At 42.4% G+C, this 20,838-nt stretch overlaps 1 protein-coding gene across 1 annotated transcript in view; it reads left to right on the forward strand.

The window, feature by feature from the left end:
- PLCL2 (phospholipase C like 2) overlaps positions 1-20,838 on the forward strand; it is a 143,365-nt gene that overhangs the window by 108,543 nt on the left and 13,984 nt on the right. The window contains exon 5 of the mRNA XM_081159843.1: positions 8,962-9,037. Coding sequence (XP_081015969.1) covers positions 8,962-9,037 — 76 coding nt within the window. The remainder of the gene's footprint in view (positions 1-8,961; positions 9,038-20,838) is intronic.

Here is a 20,838-nt window from a genome sequence, read left to right on the forward strand (position 1 = left end):
GGCCCCGGGTCACTCAGAGCTCATGATTCACTCCAGATTGTACAGCACTTGGCATCAGTCCTTTGGCAAGAAATGATTGTTAAAATAGTTGAGTACAGTGTTGAGGCAGGCTTGCATGATGCCAAAACCATACTTAGGTTGGCTATGATAGAAGCTGAGAGTTTATACGTCACAATTTAATTGCAGAGGAGACTTTAAAAAAAAGCTCAGGAAGATTTTGAAATACCCTCCCTTTTATAGTCAGTTCTGCTACAACACTTGTTTTGAAAATGTAGATTTATTTGAATGATTGACTCGTTAGTGAACAATTTTAGCCTAAGGCAAATTTTGTGTTTGCTTATGCACAGTTTTGACCACAAGGAACACTAGTGGACACTGAAAATTGCACCTTGGTGAACTGACTGTGAGCATTCACACCTCAGGCACCTACGGACTACTTCAGTTCACCAAGTGTGTTAGGAGCTCTGCCGTCCACATCTTGTGTTACAACTTTCATCAGCTCTCAGCTCTCACTCTCTGCCTCCTACTTCACAGTAACTCGCAAGCTGCAGCACTTCCAACACCCATGTCCACCCGCAAGCTTCAGGTCTCCTTCAAGGTCAGGTGCCACATTCGTTGTAGTAATTTTTGCATTCCTTAACTATTTAATGTATGCAGAACTGTGTGCTGTCACTTTTATTCAGTTCCTGCCTTTGTTTAATGTGTCACTGTAAAATTTTCGAATGTTGTGGCCCTGACCCCGTTTTCCCCACAAACCTGGTTTTTCTTGCACATTTCCCTATAGTGCACTGATTTTTAGGAACACGTTATGTCAACACATGATAGCAGATCTGTCAGGACTGCAGTTACATTCTCCACAATGACCAAGTGGCCGAGTCCAGAGCTCCTAATACTGTAATTAACGCCCACCCCTTCCAGAAGCTCTGCTCACACATCTGTAAATGTTTGATATCCTCTCCCTGGTTCTGTTCCTTCCCCTCCAACCACTTCCCTGTCTCTTACACTAGTTTTCTTCGCCGGTTAATTGGAGTGATTCTGGAGCTCCCCTGTGATGTTTTACTCTCAATTATCTTTAAAATTTCTCCCTTGGAGATAGAGACCTTCTTTCATCTCAGCTGCAACCCCAGTGCAGAAATTCCCAATTTCCAGTGCCAGAACCAAGCGTTCACACTGTCCGGTGGCTGCTGCAGGTTTTTCTCCAGGCTGCCCTGTCGTAACCACCAGTTCAACTCGTCTAAGGTGCAACCCCACCACCTGAAGCAGTGAACATATTATAGACACTTTCTAAACCGTGCGGTGCTCTACAGCTGGTGGTGGGTTCTAGCTTTTCTTATCTATCCAGTTTCCCTCGGCGTCTCTGGCTCTGCCTTCTGTGCCCAGGGCACATAAATCACCCAGCCCCATTCTGTCTCCCTGTCTCCTGCGCGTACTCTCACTCCCACCCTTTCCTTCTCAGCCCCTCTTTGGCTTCCCTTGTCTCTCCTACAGCAGGGCCTCCCTTCCCCACATTCAGGCCCCCTGCCTTCATTTCTTCCCTCACCTAAATTCCAGTTTGATCACAGAGTATCTTCTGCTTAAAACTGTAATTCCGTATCCCACTGAAACTGGGATGCATGTCCCTACTTCCCTCCGATGGCAGGGGAAATGCCTAGAGAGCTTAAGGATACTTTACATTGATTCCTATCCTGCCCCCTCCCCATCATGCCTGTAGTGGGGTCCCCTGTAGGGTAGCACCCACATGAAATATGCTCCTCTCTGCATGTTTGTTAACAATTCTGTAGTGCTTTTTAATCTGGCAGGGCTTTAGGTTCTTTCTATAATTTTTCTATTATGCAGGGTTTTTTTTTTAATAATTTTCTACAGTTTGTGTAGTGGAAAATGTGGAAGCAGAAGTGAGATTTCATGAGGAAACAAGGACAGGTTACTTGGGAAACGGTTTGTTATTTGAAAAGTGTTTTCATAGTGACCTTGCTGGGAGGAATGATGACCCAGCTATCAGTGACTCCGCACACCGGTGACCAGCCCCCCACCTTCCCCCACCTGCCTGAGGCAGGGAAGGGAGGAACTAGGCTTAATCGTAGGGTGCAGCTGGGCAAAGACCCCCCACAGGGATATAACTTTCACACCCCAGTTCAGATGTGTGATTTTTATATTATTTTCAAGTGTTGAAGGATATGTTGTGTTTTCCAACAATAACTTTATAAATTATTTCTCTTCCAGTAGTTCAATTTTGAGACATTTTGCTGTACTCAGAAGGTTTAGTGAAAGAAAATGTTACCTCTGAATGTCAGTGTTCCTGCACGATTCTAAAATTCTTCACCCACATACTAATAATTATTGCAAAGTGTTTAAAAAAAAAGAAAGGTCATGTTAACTCATGTTAACTCAGGAGCACAGAAAAAAGCATCAGAGCTTACAGATTCCTGAGGGAATTTTGTTCCTATTTTCTGTCCCATTCTCAGCATTAGTGAACCAACTTGCTTTGTAAGGTTGTGTAGCACAAGGGTGACAACCTTGCAGTGACACTGAGCTTTGGAGACTGCCATGAAGATCATTCTTATTAGAGGTAGAATACTGCTTTGGGTTGAATTAGTTCATCTTCTAAAGGAGGTGATCCTTGGTTCACACTTGCTTTTTTATTCATCCCTGGAGTCCTGAGAGGCAGGTCCAGCTTTGGTCCTCCCAGATTCTTTCCTGAACTTGGTGGCACCTGAGGCCATACCTGCCAGCCTGCCACATGGGCATTCACCGTCAACCAAGGCCTACCATGGATCTCCAGGATAGACATAGAACCCTGGGGGTGTCCTGCAAGGACCAGGTATATCATTTTTATAAGTCCATTGGGAAGTTTGAGAATGATGCTCACATATTTGAGTTGGGAAGATATTTACCTGTTCTGTGTCACCCAGTCACAGAATCTGTGTAGAAGAGCAAACCTTTTCTGCTATCTAGCTGTTTTCTTTTATAACAACTTTAGCACTCCTCTGACTTTGTAACTTTAGAAACAGCTACAACCCAAGCAGCAGCAGCGTCCATGTGTTAAGATGGGGACAGGCAAACGAAGGTCTTAAGAGAGAGGCATTTTCAATCTGAAACTGAAGGTCAAAGGCGAAAAAATGTAGAATTTAGAAGATATTATTACTGGTATTATTAAATTTCTTTTACCTAACGACTTAAATTATTGATGAATTACTTTTGTAGTTATTAAAATCTGTATTCTTGGGATGAAGGAAGATTTGTTGTACTGTCCAGCAAATGAGTTGTACTGACTCATATAAAACCATGGACTTGCTTATTCTGAAAACAGAATTTTCCAAATTGATATGCAAATTTCAAAACAGAAAATAAAGACACAGTCTATAGGAATCCAGTAATGTAAAATATATTGATATAGTAATTGTCCTTCTCAGAACATCTATAAACAGAAAAGTTTGCCTTACACTAACACGAGGAATTATTTTCAAAACAGAGCATTCTTATTAAAGGCATTTCTGGTTTCTTTCCAGCTCAATAAAATATGATTTTGAATTTTTACTTTGCCTTTACTTCCTGCTTTTTATCTGCTGAGTTCTGTATTAAAATCTTATGTTAGAGTTGATCAAATCTATGTTAAATCCATAGATTTTTTTTTTCTAATGCATTATTAGTTCCAGAAATTTAGGAGGTACTGGTAACTAGACACTGATACAGACTCCATCAGCAACAGCTGTATAAAAGCATCTTGTACTTCATAAGTAGTGTGAGTGTCCACATGGTGAGTTACTGGGGCTGGGAGCAGGATATCTGGTTGTGGTGCCAAGACTCATACCTGTGCACCTAAAAGGGGACTGATGAAATTAAGCCATTTGCATTAATTCAAATTATGCTTATAAAACCTACCACTCTAATGAGCCTTGCGCTGTGTTGACATATTAATGTAATATATGCAGAGAAAATAAGATAACCTAAAGCAGTTTTCCCTTTGACTCATCTTTTGATATCTAGTCTGCAATGCTTATTCTAGTAGTTTCACATTAAATGTAAATGATTTCTCTGTTATAATAATGACTTGTAAAGTGGTGCCGAGTAAATTGTTTATTTTTGTCATTTTAAAAAAATGTTTTCTCAGAGTGCTTCATAGGCATAGTTTTTAAAATAACAATTCTGAGTCAACGTCCGTTGAGATGATACTACCATAGCGCGTAGTACTGTCAATCTATGGTTGTTCGTGTCGATTCAGCACCAACAGGAATCCCTAATTTGGGGTTGTGATGGAGAAGGAAACTTTATTCAGTGCCAACAGCTCCACCGTGATACAGCATGGCTGTGAGAACAGCATGGCGAGGAATAGCTCAGTAGTGTTACATCTCCTTATGAAGCAGCATGGCTGTGAAACAGCACGACTGTTTGGAAGCCTTGGAGCCAGGCCCTCTCTGGCTAGACAGCTCTGCTCTGCTCTGCTCTGCTCTGCGGAGACATCTTCAGTGTTCCATCGTCAGTGTTTCAGCTCCTGCAGGGGAAACGCAGTCTGCAGTCTGCAGTCTGCAGTCATTGTTGGAAATGGAAAGTAAGCTATCTGGACCAGAGGGGAAATGACTTATAAAGACGTAAGTCCCCACCCTAGTCCCTCATGCAAATGAGGACTCCAAATTCTCACATTTGTATTGGTTCTAAGGGCACTCTCCTGATTGGTCAGAATGGAGGTGCTCTGATTGGTTGGTGAAGGTATAGCTCTGCAGCTCCAATTGGCTAGGGAAAGCCTGAGTTCTATTGGTTGAAATAGGATTCCAGGAGCTCCTTTAAAGGCTGGCTCTGATGGCAGAAGCACATTGCAGTCAGGGAGTTCAGTGCCGAGGCAGGCGGCTTAGTGCAGGTGTCCCCCTAAAGTGCAGTTTGCATGAGAGGCCTCTGTGTAGAAGTGGCTGCTAGGCTCTGTTTTTAACATTTGAGCCCAGTTAGTGACTAGGAGCTCTTCTTTTAGTGTAGGTATCTTCTTTCTCAGGGCCCACAGTACCTATTGGAAGTTACTAAATTTTCTTTTCCACGTTTTTCTGGTTGGAGTGTTTTTCATCTTATTGTGCGTTTGCCACGCATATGTCAAGATCTATCATGGTGCTATGGAAAAAGCAGAGGCTTTGAGGTGAAACAGAATATGAGTTCCGTTGTTTATTAGTTACAGCCCCTTTGTCCCTAATACCAGATTACCTTGGGAAAGTTGCTTAACTCTCAGGTCTTCAGTGTTCACATCTGTAAAACTAACACCCTACATACCCACCGCACATGGATTTTGTGAGCATTAAGTGAAATGAATGCAGCAAGTGTGTACCTAATGCGGAGGAGGCATTGAATTACTTTCGTTTTGACTCATTCAACTAACACTTGTACTATTTATAATCACAACTTGTTATAAAGTAGCAGACCCAGACAGAGATTGGTCTCCACTAGATCTCATGGCAGCCCGTCATGTCCCTGCTGTCCTCAGTGCCCTGTGCTACTCTCCATTCAGTCATAGTTGTCAGCTGAATGAAGCAAGACGGCCACTGGCAGGCAGGACAGCCATTGCCTGGCCCTGCCCTCTCAGCCTGTTGGACCCTTCACCTCTGCGTTTGCAGGAAGGAGCTCACAGCCCAGAGCGCGTCTGTAAGATTACCTAGAGGGGCTCTTTCACTCAGGAAGACCTTATGCAAATACTGCAAGAGTGGAGGATGAATGAACTCATGCAATGGACAAGGACCACAAACTGCCATGCATTAATTTAAAGTGCACACCCTAACAATAAATATATACCCTAAAAGTATAAAAAGATAAAAATTGGCAGTGGCTCCTCCCAAAGGAAGTGGTGAAAACATTTAATAACGGGTAGCAACGTGAATCATCTCTGCTAAGATCTGGATGTGTTTTCTTCTGTCTTGTCTTAAACTCTGCTGGCTGTGTGTGCCTACTTTCTCCTAGGCTTGTTCCCTCAGGAACTCCCCCCCAACATGGTCTGCCAGTACCTGCTGATGTTTATGCAAACCTGAGAGGACTGGATTTTCACCAAGTTTGCATTCTCTACACTGGTGTGTTAGCCACCTTTGTATTTTATATAGTGCCCATAATTAAGGGCGGAGGTGGGGCTCGTTTTTTCAGGTTCATTATTGGGAGAACTTTTGTATTGAAATCCAAGCTGCAATCGGAACATCACCATGGATGCCAGGACACGACCATTAAATATCCCACCAACCTGCCCTGGCTGTCACACCCAGTAGCACGTGGGCTGCAATGACAGTGCCCCATGTTATAGTGATTATTGTTTGCTCCTAGTGCTGGGCCAGCAACTCTTCTTTATTCATTCTCAGCCCTTAGCTCAGAGTCACACTTAGAGGACCTCAGAAGATGATTGTCCCAAGAACAAAGGGTGATCCTCCCAGTTATTACCGAGCACAGCAGGCGGGTGAGCTTCCCTGTCCAGCCCCTTGAGGTAGACGTGCATTTCTTGAGCCTCTGTGTATTTTACAGCTGAAAAGTGCCTAACTACTTAACCTTTGGTGATAGTGTAAACTGGAAGATGCTTTCAAGAATAATCATGCAGCCCTGGCTGGGTGGCTCAGTTCGTTGGAGCATCATCCTGTACACCAAAAGGTTGTGGGTTCGATTCTTGGTCAGGGCACATACCTAGGTTGCGGGTTCAGTCCCCGGTCAGGGCACTTGAAGGAGGCAGTGATCGATGTTTCTCTCTCACATCGATGTTTCTCTCTCTGTCTCTCTTCCTCTCTCTCTGAAATCAATCAAAAAAATATATGTATATATATACTCGGGTGAGGCTTAAAAAAGAAAAAGAATAATAATGCAGTTTGCTGTTCTCTGAGCTTCATCACACCAGGCTTTTCAAGCAAAACTAAAATTAGTGATGGGTATTTGAAGCATTGCCAGTGAACATGTATGAAAGGAAGTCATACTCATGCAGCTAATTTGGAGCTTCCAGAAAATGCTCTGCCAGGGCCCTGGATAAACGAGGAGTTAACTGTGACATCAACCATCACAGCTGTCTTCACTGTGCCAGTCCCATGTATCCCGTCATTGAATTCTCACAATGTTATGAGAGTCGCATCTTTTATTAAACTTACTTTACAGGTAGGAAATTATGGCTCCATGATGTTTAATTAATATCTTCTCCTGGTGACAAAGCTAATGAATAGCAGAACCAGAACTTGAGCTCCTATAAATCTGTGCTCTCTCTGCCCCTGCACCACCCTCAATGGGAGTCTGTCTTGAACACCTCTCCCCCCAGGGGCCAAGGTGCATGAGCCTGTGCTAACGCTGCTGTTTGGTTTTCCTCTATTCCCTTTGTTACTGCTCCTGTCCTGCCCATTTGTTTCATGACCAGGTTCATTTCATCACTTGTATTTTTTTTCCTTTTTTCTATTCCAATGATGGGGGCACAGTTGGCTAGTTCTTTGATACTGAGCTGTGACAGCCACCATCCTTGCTTAAAGAAGTTCTCGCTTCATGTCTCTCATTGGGCTTGACATCAAAGCTGGGAAAGGTTATCGATGACGAGCTGAACCTTTTCAGAATGCGAATTATGTAATAGTACGAACGACTTGACACAGTGTAATTGCGTTCTTAACTATTCACTTTCATCACCGCCTGTTCAATATGTCAAACTGTAAAACAGACTATTTTAATTTACAGGAATGACTCAGATCTTAAAGAATTAAATGTGAAAACACTGAATTCCGAAGTGCAAGCCCTGCCACTAGGCTGTGAACTCCTAGAGGATGGGCTGCATCCTGTAGGTCACTGTGTCCCTGGCCCCTCCTCAGGGCCTGCCTGTGCTAGACCTTCCATGGAAAGTGAGTGGAGACATAAATGAACACCTGCCTTGGCTTTCCAGTCTTTGCACGCTTACTATAATTTTCTTAGAACAGTGAAAGTGAATAAATGCTGCGTGACTCACTTTAAAAATCTGGTGCACTTGTTAAGAGGCATATTGATGATGCTTTAGTTTAAACGAGTGTAACTAATCAAAATGCGGTCTTCTTTGAATTATACAAATAATCCAACCTACATATATTTGGTTTTTATAAAATAACTACTGTGGCAGCCAGTGATAAATACTATAAAGTAAAACAACACTGAATTTAAAGGAATGAAGAATGATGGATTGGTATTTGTCACTTAGGATGGTCATGAAAAACAGATGAATAATATTATAATGCAAAATATTTGGACATTTAAATACAAAAAGTTAGAATCTGTCCTTAAAGTAATCATCAGTAATTGTACCCATTTGAGCCAGGGGAGCTGAATCTGGCTGTCCCATTCTCATAGCAATGTTAGAGCCAAAAAGATTACTTCAGACAGGTCTTTTCCCAGCATTTTGTGAGTAAAATAACTGATGAGCTGTGCCCTGACCCTTTCTCTTCTTCAAGCTTGGCTATTAAAACAAAGTATTTGAAATTTGGAACAAGAACTCAAGATAGAATATTTTAAAAATCATTGATAGGAACATTAAAAATATCATCATTGGTGGGTGCATCAAATAAAAGCTGGTTTTTCACCCTCATTATAAGTTTTAAACTAATCCTCAGACGAAGGCATTTGGGCTGAAATGGGTTGTGTAGGAATTGAAGCTGCCTCTAAGATGAAGATGGAGATTTTGTCCAAATGAAGGACTGAAAATACGATTTAAAACACTGTGTACACATATTTATTTGTAGCTTTTCACATTGAAACTATCTCAGTTCAGTACTGGCTCCAGGTTCAAATTCGGTGTTGTACAAGCCGAACTGTACCTGACACTTGGTACTCACAGTCCTGTTTAAACCATCTCATGGCAATGCATGATTTCATCATTTTCCACATTAGCATTCGGACTTGAGGAGTGGGAAGTCGGATGAGAGAGGCTCGGCCTGATTTCAGGGGAAGAGCCTTGTGCATGTGTGCAGACTGGTGTGTCGCCGTGAGGTGTAACCTCCTGTCTGGGTGTTCCCTTTGCAGATGATGCAGACCCTCAAGGCGCTGATCGAAAATGCAGATGCTGTGTATGAAAAGATTGTACATTGTCAGAAGGCAGGTAAGTGAAAAGTTGTCTTCTTTAAAATAAAATAAGTAGCATCATATGGTTTGCCTCTAAACTACTCCATCCTTTTGCTACTATATCAAGAAAATCAAATATCAGAATTATTTTTCCATAGCTAAAGAAAAGACTAATTCACTGGCTCTCAAGCCTGGATAACAAGGCACCTGAGGGTGGGGGTTTAAATATATTGACATTGGGCTGGAGTGTGGCTTAAGAACTCATAGCTGTCAAAAACTCCCAGGTTTTTCTAATGAACAGCCAGGATTGAGACCCTCTGCACGAATCTCTCCCTCTGTGTAACCTGTGGTGCCAACCCCCTCCTGTCATCCTGACTTTCTAGCCCGTGGTAGGAAGAGTGAGGCTTGGGCAGAGAAAGACTGAATTCTTAGAAACGAGAATGGGTACCAGTTACAACCTCTTAACACTTTTTAACACACCGACATTTTCAAATGCTAATGAATTCATTAACTTAACATCCAAATGTTATACTAGATTATAAAATTCTACTTACAGAAACAACTAATTCTAGCTGTGATAAAACCAAAAAATCAAGTATTCTGCATTGTAATAAGAACAGACAAAAAGGACCTCTTTCAGTTTTCAAAGTTTGCGTGTCAGTTTGGAAGATTCTAGTATGGAGAATATTTGTAATTCAAAAATAAGAGTATGTATCTGTCCTTAATTTCTAAGGTTTTTGATTGCAGTTCTTTAAAAAATCAAGACACTATAACTATTACCTAGCCTAAAAAAAAAAAATCCTCTCATATCAGGATGAACTGGTTTAAAATAGATTAAAGATAAGGGTGACAGTTTTCTCTTTCGGTGTTTTCTGAAGGAATATACACATTAGGATCTATTGAACAGACAAAACTCATCTTGTTTTACTCATTTTGTTAGCAAAACATTATTAGCAAAGTGATCTTTCTGCTTCTGGGATAATATTCCCTACAACCACAACTCACACAGGTTGCTTCAAACACCGTTTCTATCCTGCCACTAGCCTACACACAATCATCTAGTAGCTTGCTAGAGAGTCTATTGTATCAAATCTAAACTTCTAACTTCCCACACAAGGTCATCTACCCACTCGTCCCCCCATAGAAAATTCATGAATTAAATCATCTGCTCATTTAACAAATATGTTTTGAACTTCTGCGCATAAGAGGTATTTGCTTATCAAAAAATAAACAAGATTGGTTTTTGCCTTTGAGAACCTTCCAGCTGAACAGGAGATGTGAACATAGTCACACACAGTTGAGTATGTTGAGAACTTGCTGTGTGTTCCTCGGGAGCCTGAACTCGGGTTTGTGAGGTAGTGGGAGCCATTGATTTTGTTTAGGAGAATAGGAGAGAGAGATCTTTAAGATGCGTGCAGAGAATTTTCCTGGGCAGAGCCTGATTGGGAGGCTGTTGGGAGCAGAAAGGAAGGAAAGGAAGTGGTGGTGCTCATACAGCCTGGCCTCCTCCTCTATTCCCTGTGTGTTTCTACTTACTTGGATTTCCACAAGCCAGCCCTCTGCTAAGACTTCTCTCTCCCTCCTCTCTGCCAGTCTGTACTTTTCTTCTTTTTGTCTCAGTGGTCTTCCAGGAGACCCTTTGTAATTCCAGGATTTGTGTTATCTAACCATTGTGTTCAGCCTTTCAAGCACGTAGTGTTTTGTTCAGCGGATAGAGCTTCAGTTATTGTGGATTTCATTCACGTATTCCACTTTCGAAACAGGCTAGTAACCCCCCATGGCACCAGGTTTGCATACTGAGTTACTCTGTGGATTGTACCCAGGACATCTGTTCTCACATTCTGCTCAAATATTAACTAAGTGTGACTCGACTTCTATTAAGTACTCAATTCTATTGAATGCATGTTTTGCTATGAGAATTGTGGACTATTAGAATTTGAAACCACATTTATCAGAAAAAAGAACTGTTTGTCAGTTTAACAATTTGTCAGTTCTTTGCAACTCCATTGGTTTATGAAATTTGGTAATTTCTAACATAATGCAGATTTATGTTCTATTTGATTTCAGTAATGGATATATTTGCTTGTATGTAAAAAACTGAAGAGTCTTGTCTATTAAGGATTTTTGCTGGGGGGCAGGCAGAGAATAAGTGTAATGGTTTGTGTTGCTCTGGGTTTAAAGATCTTTAGAAGCACATAACAATTATCTTTTATTTTTAAATTAAATTTATTGGGGTGACATTGATTAATAAGATTATATAGGTTTTAAGAGTACCGTTCTATGATGCATCCTCTGTATATTGCATTGTGTGCCCACCACTCAAAGTCAGGTCATATATTTGGCCCCCTTTACCCTTTACTACCCCGCACCCCCTTCCCTCTCTGGTAACCACCATACTGTTACCTCTATGAGTTTCAGTTTTATATTCCACATATGAGTGAAATCATATGGGTCTTTGCTTTTTCTGACTTATTTCACTTAGCATAATATTCTCAAGGCCCATCAGTGTTGCCACAAATGGCAGTATTTCATCTTTTCTTGTGGCTGAGTAATATTCCATTGTATGCCTGCACCACATCTATAATGATCGTCGTTTGGTTTCACGGTTACTGCTGGCCGCCCACATAGCCCTTCTGTTATCTCAAGTGCTTATTTTAGAGCCCCTTGATCTTTTGTTTCTCGTGTTTATAGTTATCGTAAGGGCGTGCAGTCATTACTCATATGAAGAACTGCTGTTTGTAATGGGTTTAAAAACATTTGCATAAGATTTTATTTTTGATAAGTAATTGCTATTCTGCTTACACAACTTTAATCTTGCAGTGACAAAAGGAAGACACAGGTCACCAAAGTGCTGCAAGAGAGGATTATTTAGAAGTATTTCAAACCTTTAAACACCAGTTTATACTCTTACTAGGTAAACCTTCATTTAAACAACTAAGTAAAAATAAGGAGTTACACTCCCACCTGCAGCCACGTATTAAAAAGTGCACCCAGTTTGGACAGGTTCAGACTCCTCGCTGCGCAGTTGATTATTTTAGAGCTTGAGATGTGTCTGCCGGTGTCGTTACTGAGAAGAGGGAGTGAGGCAGGAGAGGGAGGCGGAGGTGTGAAGACCTCCAGCCCAGGTAGGATAGGACCCTGCAGGCACGTGGCCCAAAGGGACAACCCTTGGGGAGAGCAGAGGGAACACCCAGGCGGTGGGCAGCTGGGGAAGCCTCGGTAGCTCTTTTAAGAGAATATGGCAGCACAGAGGGTCAGAGGGCCCAAGGGACATCTTAATAGGAACACCATGTTCCCAGGAATTGGGAAGACCCAGTGAAGCCGTGAAGAGGAAGACATTAAAGGAGGAGATGGGGATGGAGGACAGGAATCAGTGCAAGTCGTGCAACACTTGGCCTCGGAGAGAGGGAAGGACCCCCTTCTCAGATAACACGGAGGGCTGTGCCGTCGAGAGGGATTCTGAGCAAGAGAAGGGCGTTTCCCACTGAGAAGTGGACAGAAGTACTTGCTGCCGTAGAGCACCAGCTTGGGGGCGAGGAGGGGAGAGGGGGGGTAGGACAGGGCGAGGGTGGGGGCCTCTGTTCAGAGCTCGGCAGTGCCCGGAAAGGGGTCTAATGAAATGTTAGATCGGGCGGGAGTGAGGGGCTGAGTGGGCCTGCGCGGCCACGCGAGTGAGGAAGATGGGTGCGTGTAAGCGCAGGGCTGTACGAGTGTGCAAGTCGGCGGCGCAGCGGAGCACCCTCACACACTCAGTCGGGCAGATGCACCTTCCTCCCAGAAGTGGTCCCGCAGGTGACTAGTAAGGGGCACACGCAGGGCGGCCAGCCGGGGTCTGCAGAGGGAGAAGCGGCAGAAAAGCTCTTGCTTAAAAAGAGGAATCGGAGAACTTACGTGCATAACCCTTGGACGCAGACAAGAGTGTGGAGGAGGCCTGGGGGTGGGGCGGATGCCGGGTGCAGGGGGCCAATGGGGGGCAGAAGGGGACATCTGTAATACTTTCAGCAATAAAGATACATTTTTTAAAAATGCTAACCCATAAAAACAAACAAGCAAACAAAAAGTGTATAAAAGATTAGCCAGATTCTTTCAGGAGAAAAGTGTCTTCCACTTTCTAATCTCTCTCTCAGTGTCCAGAAAGGCAGAGCATGATTAAATTTTAATTTCCTTTTCAGTCGCTTCATTGATCTGTCTCGTAAGGGACAGGAGGAGGGTCTAAAAAACACTCAAACTGCTTCACTTCACTGAGTTGGGGGTGTTTTTATCGCGTGAACTTATATGGAAAATCATTTGTTCTCTGAAAAAGAAAGAAGTCAGTGGCCTGCGTTGCGTCCTGTCAGGGGTGGCGAGTCAGCACGTGCATTTACCTCCACTCCCTCCTGAGCCTCATCGGAATGACAGGGTTTTGTTTTCTGTTTTAAGGATAAACCCATAAGGACAAGGAAAATGGGAGCCACAAAAGTTTGGAAACTAGAAAACAACTGAACAAGCGATCGTTGACTTAGCTGACTCAAGCAAGGTGACCCTGAGCTGGCAGGGGGATCCGATGAGCAATGATTTATACTGCAGACCCCGTAGCTCAGGACTCATGGCACCAGGTGCCTCCGGAAGTTGGGGTGAAGGTGGGGTGTAACAGAGAGCCGTCCCAAAGCTGGTTACGAAGCAGTGAGACCCCAGATGGCCAAGAGACTGCCCACACACAATATATATACGTATGTGTGACAGGTCCTATGTATACATACAAGCAAAATGTATACAAATTAATATATACATGTATTTTACTTGTAGGTACACATAAGATATAGTTTTAAAAGGCAAGGCAAACAGTATGTGCTCTTTACTACTATTTGGTGGAAGAGATGGGAGGATGGAGCCCTGTGTGCTTTGCTTGTCACTGCCTCCCTCTCTCTGGAAGGATACAAAGGGGGGAGTAACAGCGGATGCCTGATAGGAGGGAAGCAAGAGATGGGGAAGAGAAATATAATTCCCTGTGCACCAGCTTATGCTTTTTAAATTATTGAGCCATATGATTATGTTCTCTGTTCACAAAATAAGAGGAGGTGTAGAAAGAAAGGGAGATGAGGAACAGCGAGGTCATGAGGGCCTTGGCCGTGGTGGCCATGCCAGACTGTGTCAGAGAGGAAAGAACTGATGTAGGGTGCAATCCAAACAAAGATGCCCCAGGTAAATAATAATAAAAAGAATCTTTGCGTGTAATTGGGGTGAAGAAGACCTTTTGGTTCCTCAGTGAAATGAAATAAGGAGGGTCCTGGGAAACACTCTTCCTCTGTGATCCGGGTGAGTCCCGTGGCCGTGCGTTTAGAATGTGACTAGATGCCACAGGACTTTAAGTTACGCACCTTCATCTTACCTGGACTTACCCAGACGGAAAATGCTGGCAGAGGAAGTAGAACCTTCTCCACACAGTCATTCACAGATTATACAGCGGTGGATATGGCATCTCAGGGATCTTGCCATCCATCTGGGTTTCGCGGATACATTTAAGAGACCTGGTTTATCTCTTTCACCTCGTGGGGAACGGGGTTTAACGGCTCAACATCCATCTTAAAATAATTTGGCTTTGTTAATGCCAAGACTGTTTGGGCAGAGGGCCAAGAAAAAGAGGCTACGGCCTGGAACCCTCTGAAAGCTAATTAGGCGCGGCCGCGGCCGAGGCTGGTTCTGGCCCGAGCGCCCGCGTTCCGCGCACCCGAGCTCCCGGCGGGGGGTGCGCTTCACAGGGCCGGCGCTTCGGCGGGGACTTGGTGTAAGTCCCGCGCTCCCTCCGGCCGCGCCCTCCACGGCCTCACCAGCGCTCGCTGTGCCTTGATTTATTGACGGCCACCATTCCGGCAGATGTGAGGAGACGTCTTAGTGGAGTTTTTAATCTGCATCTCTCCGATGATCAGCGACTTTGAGCATTTTTTCATATGTCTGTTGGCCATCTGTATGTCCTCTTTGGAGAAGTATCTGTTCAGGTCCTTTGCCCATTTTTTAATTGGATTGTTTGTCTTCCTTTTGTTGCGTTTTATGAGTTCTTTATATATTTTGGAAATTAACCCCTTATCAGATGTGTCATTGGCAAATATGTTCTCCATATAGTGGGTTCCTTTTCACTTTGAAGGTGGTTTCTTTTGCGAAGCAGAAGCTTTTTAGTTTGATGTAGTCCCATTTGTTTATTTTTTTCCTTTGTTTCTCTTGCCCTAAGACATGTATTGGTGGAAATTTTGCTATGTGAAATGTCTTGAGATTTTACTGCCTATGTTTTCTTCTAGGATTTTTACTGTTTTGTGACTTACATTTAAGTCTTTTATCCATTTTGAGTTTATTCTTGTTTATGGTGTAAGTTGGTGGCCTAGTTTCACTTTGTCGCATGTGCCTGTCCCATTTTCCCAGCACCACTTATTGAGGAGACTGTCTTTACCTCACTGTATGCTCTTGCCTCCTTTGTCAAATATTAATTCACCTTAATAGCACGGGTCGATCTCTGGGGTCTCTGTTCTGTTCCATTGATATATGTGACTGTTCTTGTGCCAGTACCAGGGTTAGGGTTAGGTTAGGGTTAGGGCATGGCTGTTTGGTTCTTATCTAAGTTTATCTGTGATGGGAAGCAGGACATTAGATAGAAGTGGACATTTCTCTTCACTGCATTCCATTATATGCAGTTGTACTAATGTTCTTAATTTAATTATATCATCTTGGAAAATTTACATTCATTTATTAATTTGTATCAGCATTACATTTCTTTTTGTCATTAAGCTTTAAGCCTCGCCAAGAAAAACCTTTAAAATATTTAACTTATAAAGTATTTTGGATTAATAATTGGAAAATTATGTGAAACCAACACCTACCTGGATAAAAAATCTGAGATGTTTAGATTTTCGAGATGACATGGAAAGAAGCAATAACTTTCTAAAATACAGTTCTTTACATAAAATGAAATAATATATTTTGTGTGGCCATACCAAGTTTTAAAATTTAACATTATAGCTATAAACCGAAAGGTTAAGTGATTTGTGCAGTCCCCACCGGTGCTGGTTCTTTGGTCGCAGGGTCTGTGTCTTCCATTCCCTATTGACCAGAACTGAACTGAACCCGTGTAGAAATCACCTGAGGATGGGTTTTCCATTTGTCCTTTCTCTGCTGTTTGATGACTTGCTATCTGTTTCCTTAATCCTCAAGTTTATTACCACAAAGGAATTTGAGCAGATTTTCTTCTTGGCTAACATTTCAGGAGAAAAACAAACCACAGCTTTTCCCTAGGAACAGAAACTTGGGTCATGGAGTCAGAGAAACATAATTAATTGTAGGGTTTGAGCACAGAGCAGCCAAGGCTCAAAGAGAATCCTTTTGGCAGAAGAGCAGCCTCAGCCAGGCCCAGCCAGGTCTGTGTATGAGACATGACCATTCTCTGCTTTCTGGTCATCACTTGCCTCAAGCTTTAGTCCATGTTCCCATGGGTGTTGTTGGATTTATGTTCACAGCCTTCACACTTGAGTGCCTTTAAACACAGTGTATATTTGACTGTTAAATAACATAGCACATCACAGTTATATAACATGTCACACTTTTCCAAAGACTATTTACCTAGTTTGTATTGATTTTCAAATGAAGCTTGCTAAAACTTAGTGAAGATTTTAATATCTTTTGCCAGAATTAACTGTTACCTCATGTCTGACTTTGATGGCAACATCGTAGTAGAATCAAGGAATCCCGTTTCCTTCTTCTACCTCCTAATAGTTGACCCAGAATGTTACCTTTCACCTTTAAAGAAAACATGGGCAAGGCCATGCTTTATTTGGGGCTCTTACAGTGCCATTTGTTTAAATCAGACTAGTAGATGGGACATTAACTAATAGAAAAATACAAATATTTATGTTAACTATCTTCAGGATAATGTGAACAACACATGGGTCTAAATATATACACACGATGAAAATGTGTTGACTTGGTATTTAGAAGATACTGGAAACATACAGGGAAACAGAACTTGTTCCTGAAAGAAGAAAACAGCCCCACTTCTTATTCCCTCATTCCCTCATTATTATTGGCCTGGTTTCTATTTCTGAACCTAGAGATTGTTTTCACCGCGGGAATTCTTGTCACTAAGCAGCAGCAACTCAGTCAAGAACCTGCCTCCCTCCCGTTTGTCGCCGGTGCCTGTATGGTAGCTCTCTGTGAGTCCACCAGGCACTGTTGGGCCATGCGAACTTAGAGCCGTGTTCTGTAAGAATATTAAATCCCTTTTGGCTTAAATCTGTACTTCTAAAACTTTTAAATATTGATTTTGTAGGTGGTCATCACAAAAGAAATTTTCAATAAAATTCTCATTATTTTCAAGAGTATGTGGATTTTTCATATCTGTAATTCATCAATGAGAAATCCTTGTGTTTTGGCAACGGAAAGCCCTCTATTTCAGCCCCTGATGCCACAGATGAAGGAACAGAGGTTCCCTAGAAAGCTGCCTGGTCTGCATCTTTCCATGGTGCCCATGGGGCCGTACAGGGGGACAGCCTTCAGTGCGCGTCACTGAGGTAACAGCAGCAGCAGTGTTCTGTGCTTTTTACTTGCTCAGATCTTATCCTTTCAAAAATTGTAAAGGTGCCTCTTAAACGTGAAAAGCCTGTTTGTGAGGGCTGCTTCTAGGCACTGCACCTATATCAATGAACAGTCCCCTTCCCAGAGTGGAAGGACTGTCACTTTAAGCTACTGGCAATAAAGACAGGCAGATACAAGACACACTGATAATTGGTAAACAAAGAACAAGCAAAAAAGTCAGATGTTTACTTTATATACTTATATGTCAGTGGAGTAGTAGTGTAGTTCAGTGATTTTCCACCAGTGTGCCACAATAATTTTTAAAACATGCAATGCCTGGCTATTTAGTCAGTGGCACCGACCTCTTTTCCCTTAGATTGTCAAATAAAAAAATGACAACAGCCAACACAACAATAGCTGTCCAGTGAGAATGAATCAGTTATACCTTTTTTTTTTATCAGATCTGCAAAATTATATATTTTTGTGTTTGCTGCAGAATTTTAGTAATTACTTTATGTGTGCCATGAAATGAAAAAGGTTGAAAATCGCTAGTGTAGTTAATAAGAAGGCAGGAGGTAGAGCTCACCTCTGAAAGCCGACCAGATGAATCGCCACCACAAGTCGCCAGGTTTTGTGTGTGAACAAAGTAACACGCGGCGCAGGCGTCCTGAGGCCCAGCCTGCACCCCGAGGTCCCCATTAAACTGTGCTGGCTGCTCCTGCAGCTGCATCCCAGGCTCTGTCGATAGATAGGTGTCTCCCGAGGATGGGAGCTAAACAAATAGCCTTTCTTTAGTCAGAGCTCAGCATTCTTATTACTCCACTCAGGACTCTAAGGCTTGCAGAGATGCAGCACAGGAAACGATGAAGGGCTCCCTGTCTTCTTTGTTATATAACTTCCAATATAATTGCTTGCAGTTTTGTAACAGGTGCAAGAGCACTCTACTGCACCTTAGGAGTATTTATTCTCATTTCCTATCTAGTTGTTTAAGTGAGAACACAGGATGGACTTCCTCAGGTTTTCAGAAATTTAAATTTGTCTGATTTATTATTTTTCATTTATTTTTTGAGATTAAGTAATCTAATCCTAAATTACCAGTTGTTTGTAATTTTGTTCTGTAACCTTTTACTCTATAGTATATAGTTCATATATGCCTACTGAATCTCCCATATATAGTTTCTTTTTTCTAGTACAGAAATCCTGATTTGATATTATACATACAGAATTTATTTTGGCATTGATTTTTAAACAGCAGCAATTGTTATGTATTCTCACATCATAATAGTTATGCTATTGCCCTATTTGCTATACAAATGGCTCTTAAAAACAGCCATTGTATTCCAGAACAAAATGATAAAGATTTCTTTATGAAAGAGTGGTCAATGAGCTGATAATATAAGTACTAGTTCTCTTATCCTATCTTGTTCCCCTGTGCTTCTAGAAATCTGTGGCTTTTTATAGTATTCAGCATATTTATGTAATGGGTTTTAATGGGACTCCACACAGAATATGGTCAAATGGCCTGCACGCACATGGTGAGTGATCAATAAATGTTGTTGGCGACCAATTGGTGTTATTAGTTCATAAATCAAGAATTACTTTCATTTTCCAAAATGATGCAACCTTTTTGTATCTCAATATTATGGAGATTGACTACTAATTACAGAAAACAACTATTCTGAAAAATCCACATATAAAGGAAATCTTAGGTAATAGTTCAGTTTTACCCCTTCAAGTAAATATTCCTGATTGTTTCAGGTTAGAGTCCTTTTTAATAAACATGAAACTAAAACACATAGAAAGAAATCTTATTCAAGATAAACAATATAATTTGGAAATAAACATTTGTACCTGTGAGCTGGGCCGGTCAGTTCAAAGGGAAGAGTCTGGACTTCCTTGCTGTCCTTTCCCTTCCTTCTTTTTTTCCAGGTAGACCAGAGTTGCAGTATCATCATTGCTAGGTTTCTGAAACTCCCCTGGCATGGCAGCCCTCTGACACCTCCTGGGCTTGCTCTTCACCTTCATCATGACTTTCCATCTCGGTCCCATCTCGCCGTCCGCCTGGCCTGTTTCCCTCAGGGTGATCCCTAGCCCTCTTGCGTGGAAATCTGGTGCTTGCTAAAGATGTCCGTTTCTGGGCCCATCCCAGGCCTCCTGAATCAGGCCCAGGGGAGAGGCGAGGAACTGTATTTTAAACATGCATCTCCTGTGATTCTGTTCTACACTCGGATTTGAGATCCACTCTCTGGGAAGCCTGTCCCCATGATCCTCTTACAGGCTCGCTCCCCCAAATTCTTTGCCACATTACCATTCCTCCAAACTCTCTCAAAGTATGGAACCCACAAGGCCACGTGCTCTTAAAATTCTCTGGATTACTGGAGCAACCTCCTAACTTCCTGCCTCCTCCGCTTCTGGCTGTCCATATGCACTCACAGATTCACACCAGCTCCCTGTCCACCCAGGGCTCCCCCCAGCCCTGGTCAGCGCCCCATCGTTGCCCCCACAATGGGAGCTCCAGATTCCTTCACCTTCCACGGGCTCCTAACCCCACCACCCTCAAACTGAAATGACAGAACCAGGAGTTCTAAAGCAAAAACAACTTGTTTTCTTTGTCAGGGGCTGGAGGAGGTGGTAACTTCGTCTTAAAGTTTTTACTGATCTGATTTTCACCAGCTACTTTAAAACTCATTCTGCTTTTTAGACAGAATGGTAAGACTTACAGAAAGAAGAAGAGATACTGCTTTTAAGTTTCTTAATAAGGACTTTTTTATTGGGCTCATGTTTCTTTGCTGAAAATAATTTGGGAAATAGGGAGAAAGTTACTTAACATCTACCCCAGACAAATTCTTTATACTCACTGTTGATGTAAAGAACCAAAAAGATGTCCTGTGACATGTTAGAATAGGTTCCCTGGTAATTTAATATCAAGGAAATAATGCAATTTGCATCTTAGATATATAATTAGATTTTCTTGTTATATAGGAATTGACCCAGTTCAAACACATAGTCTCATTCTGTGTCCCTCTATATTCCCTTAGAGCTGGGTCCAGTAGCCCTTGCAGTGTTCTTCCTCACAGCATAATTATCGGATGCACGTAACTATAGCATGAGCTCATATTAAGGGCAGGGACTCTCATTCAGAAACAGTGCAAGGTAGTTGGAAAACCTTGGGGTCCTGGGTCAGGCAAACCAGTATTCAAGCGCTTCACCATTTCCTTGGGGAAGCTCTAGCCCCTCTCCAGGTCTCCTCCGTAATACATGGAAAGCACCTCGGGAGCCGCCCCTTGCTCCCCTGCACTGTGC

The sequence above is a fragment of the Miniopterus schreibersii genome (genome assembly GCF_964146895.1).
Source record: "Miniopterus schreibersii genome assembly, chromosome: 15".
NCBI lineage: Eukaryota > Metazoa > Chordata > Mammalia > Chiroptera > Miniopteridae > Miniopterus > Miniopterus schreibersii.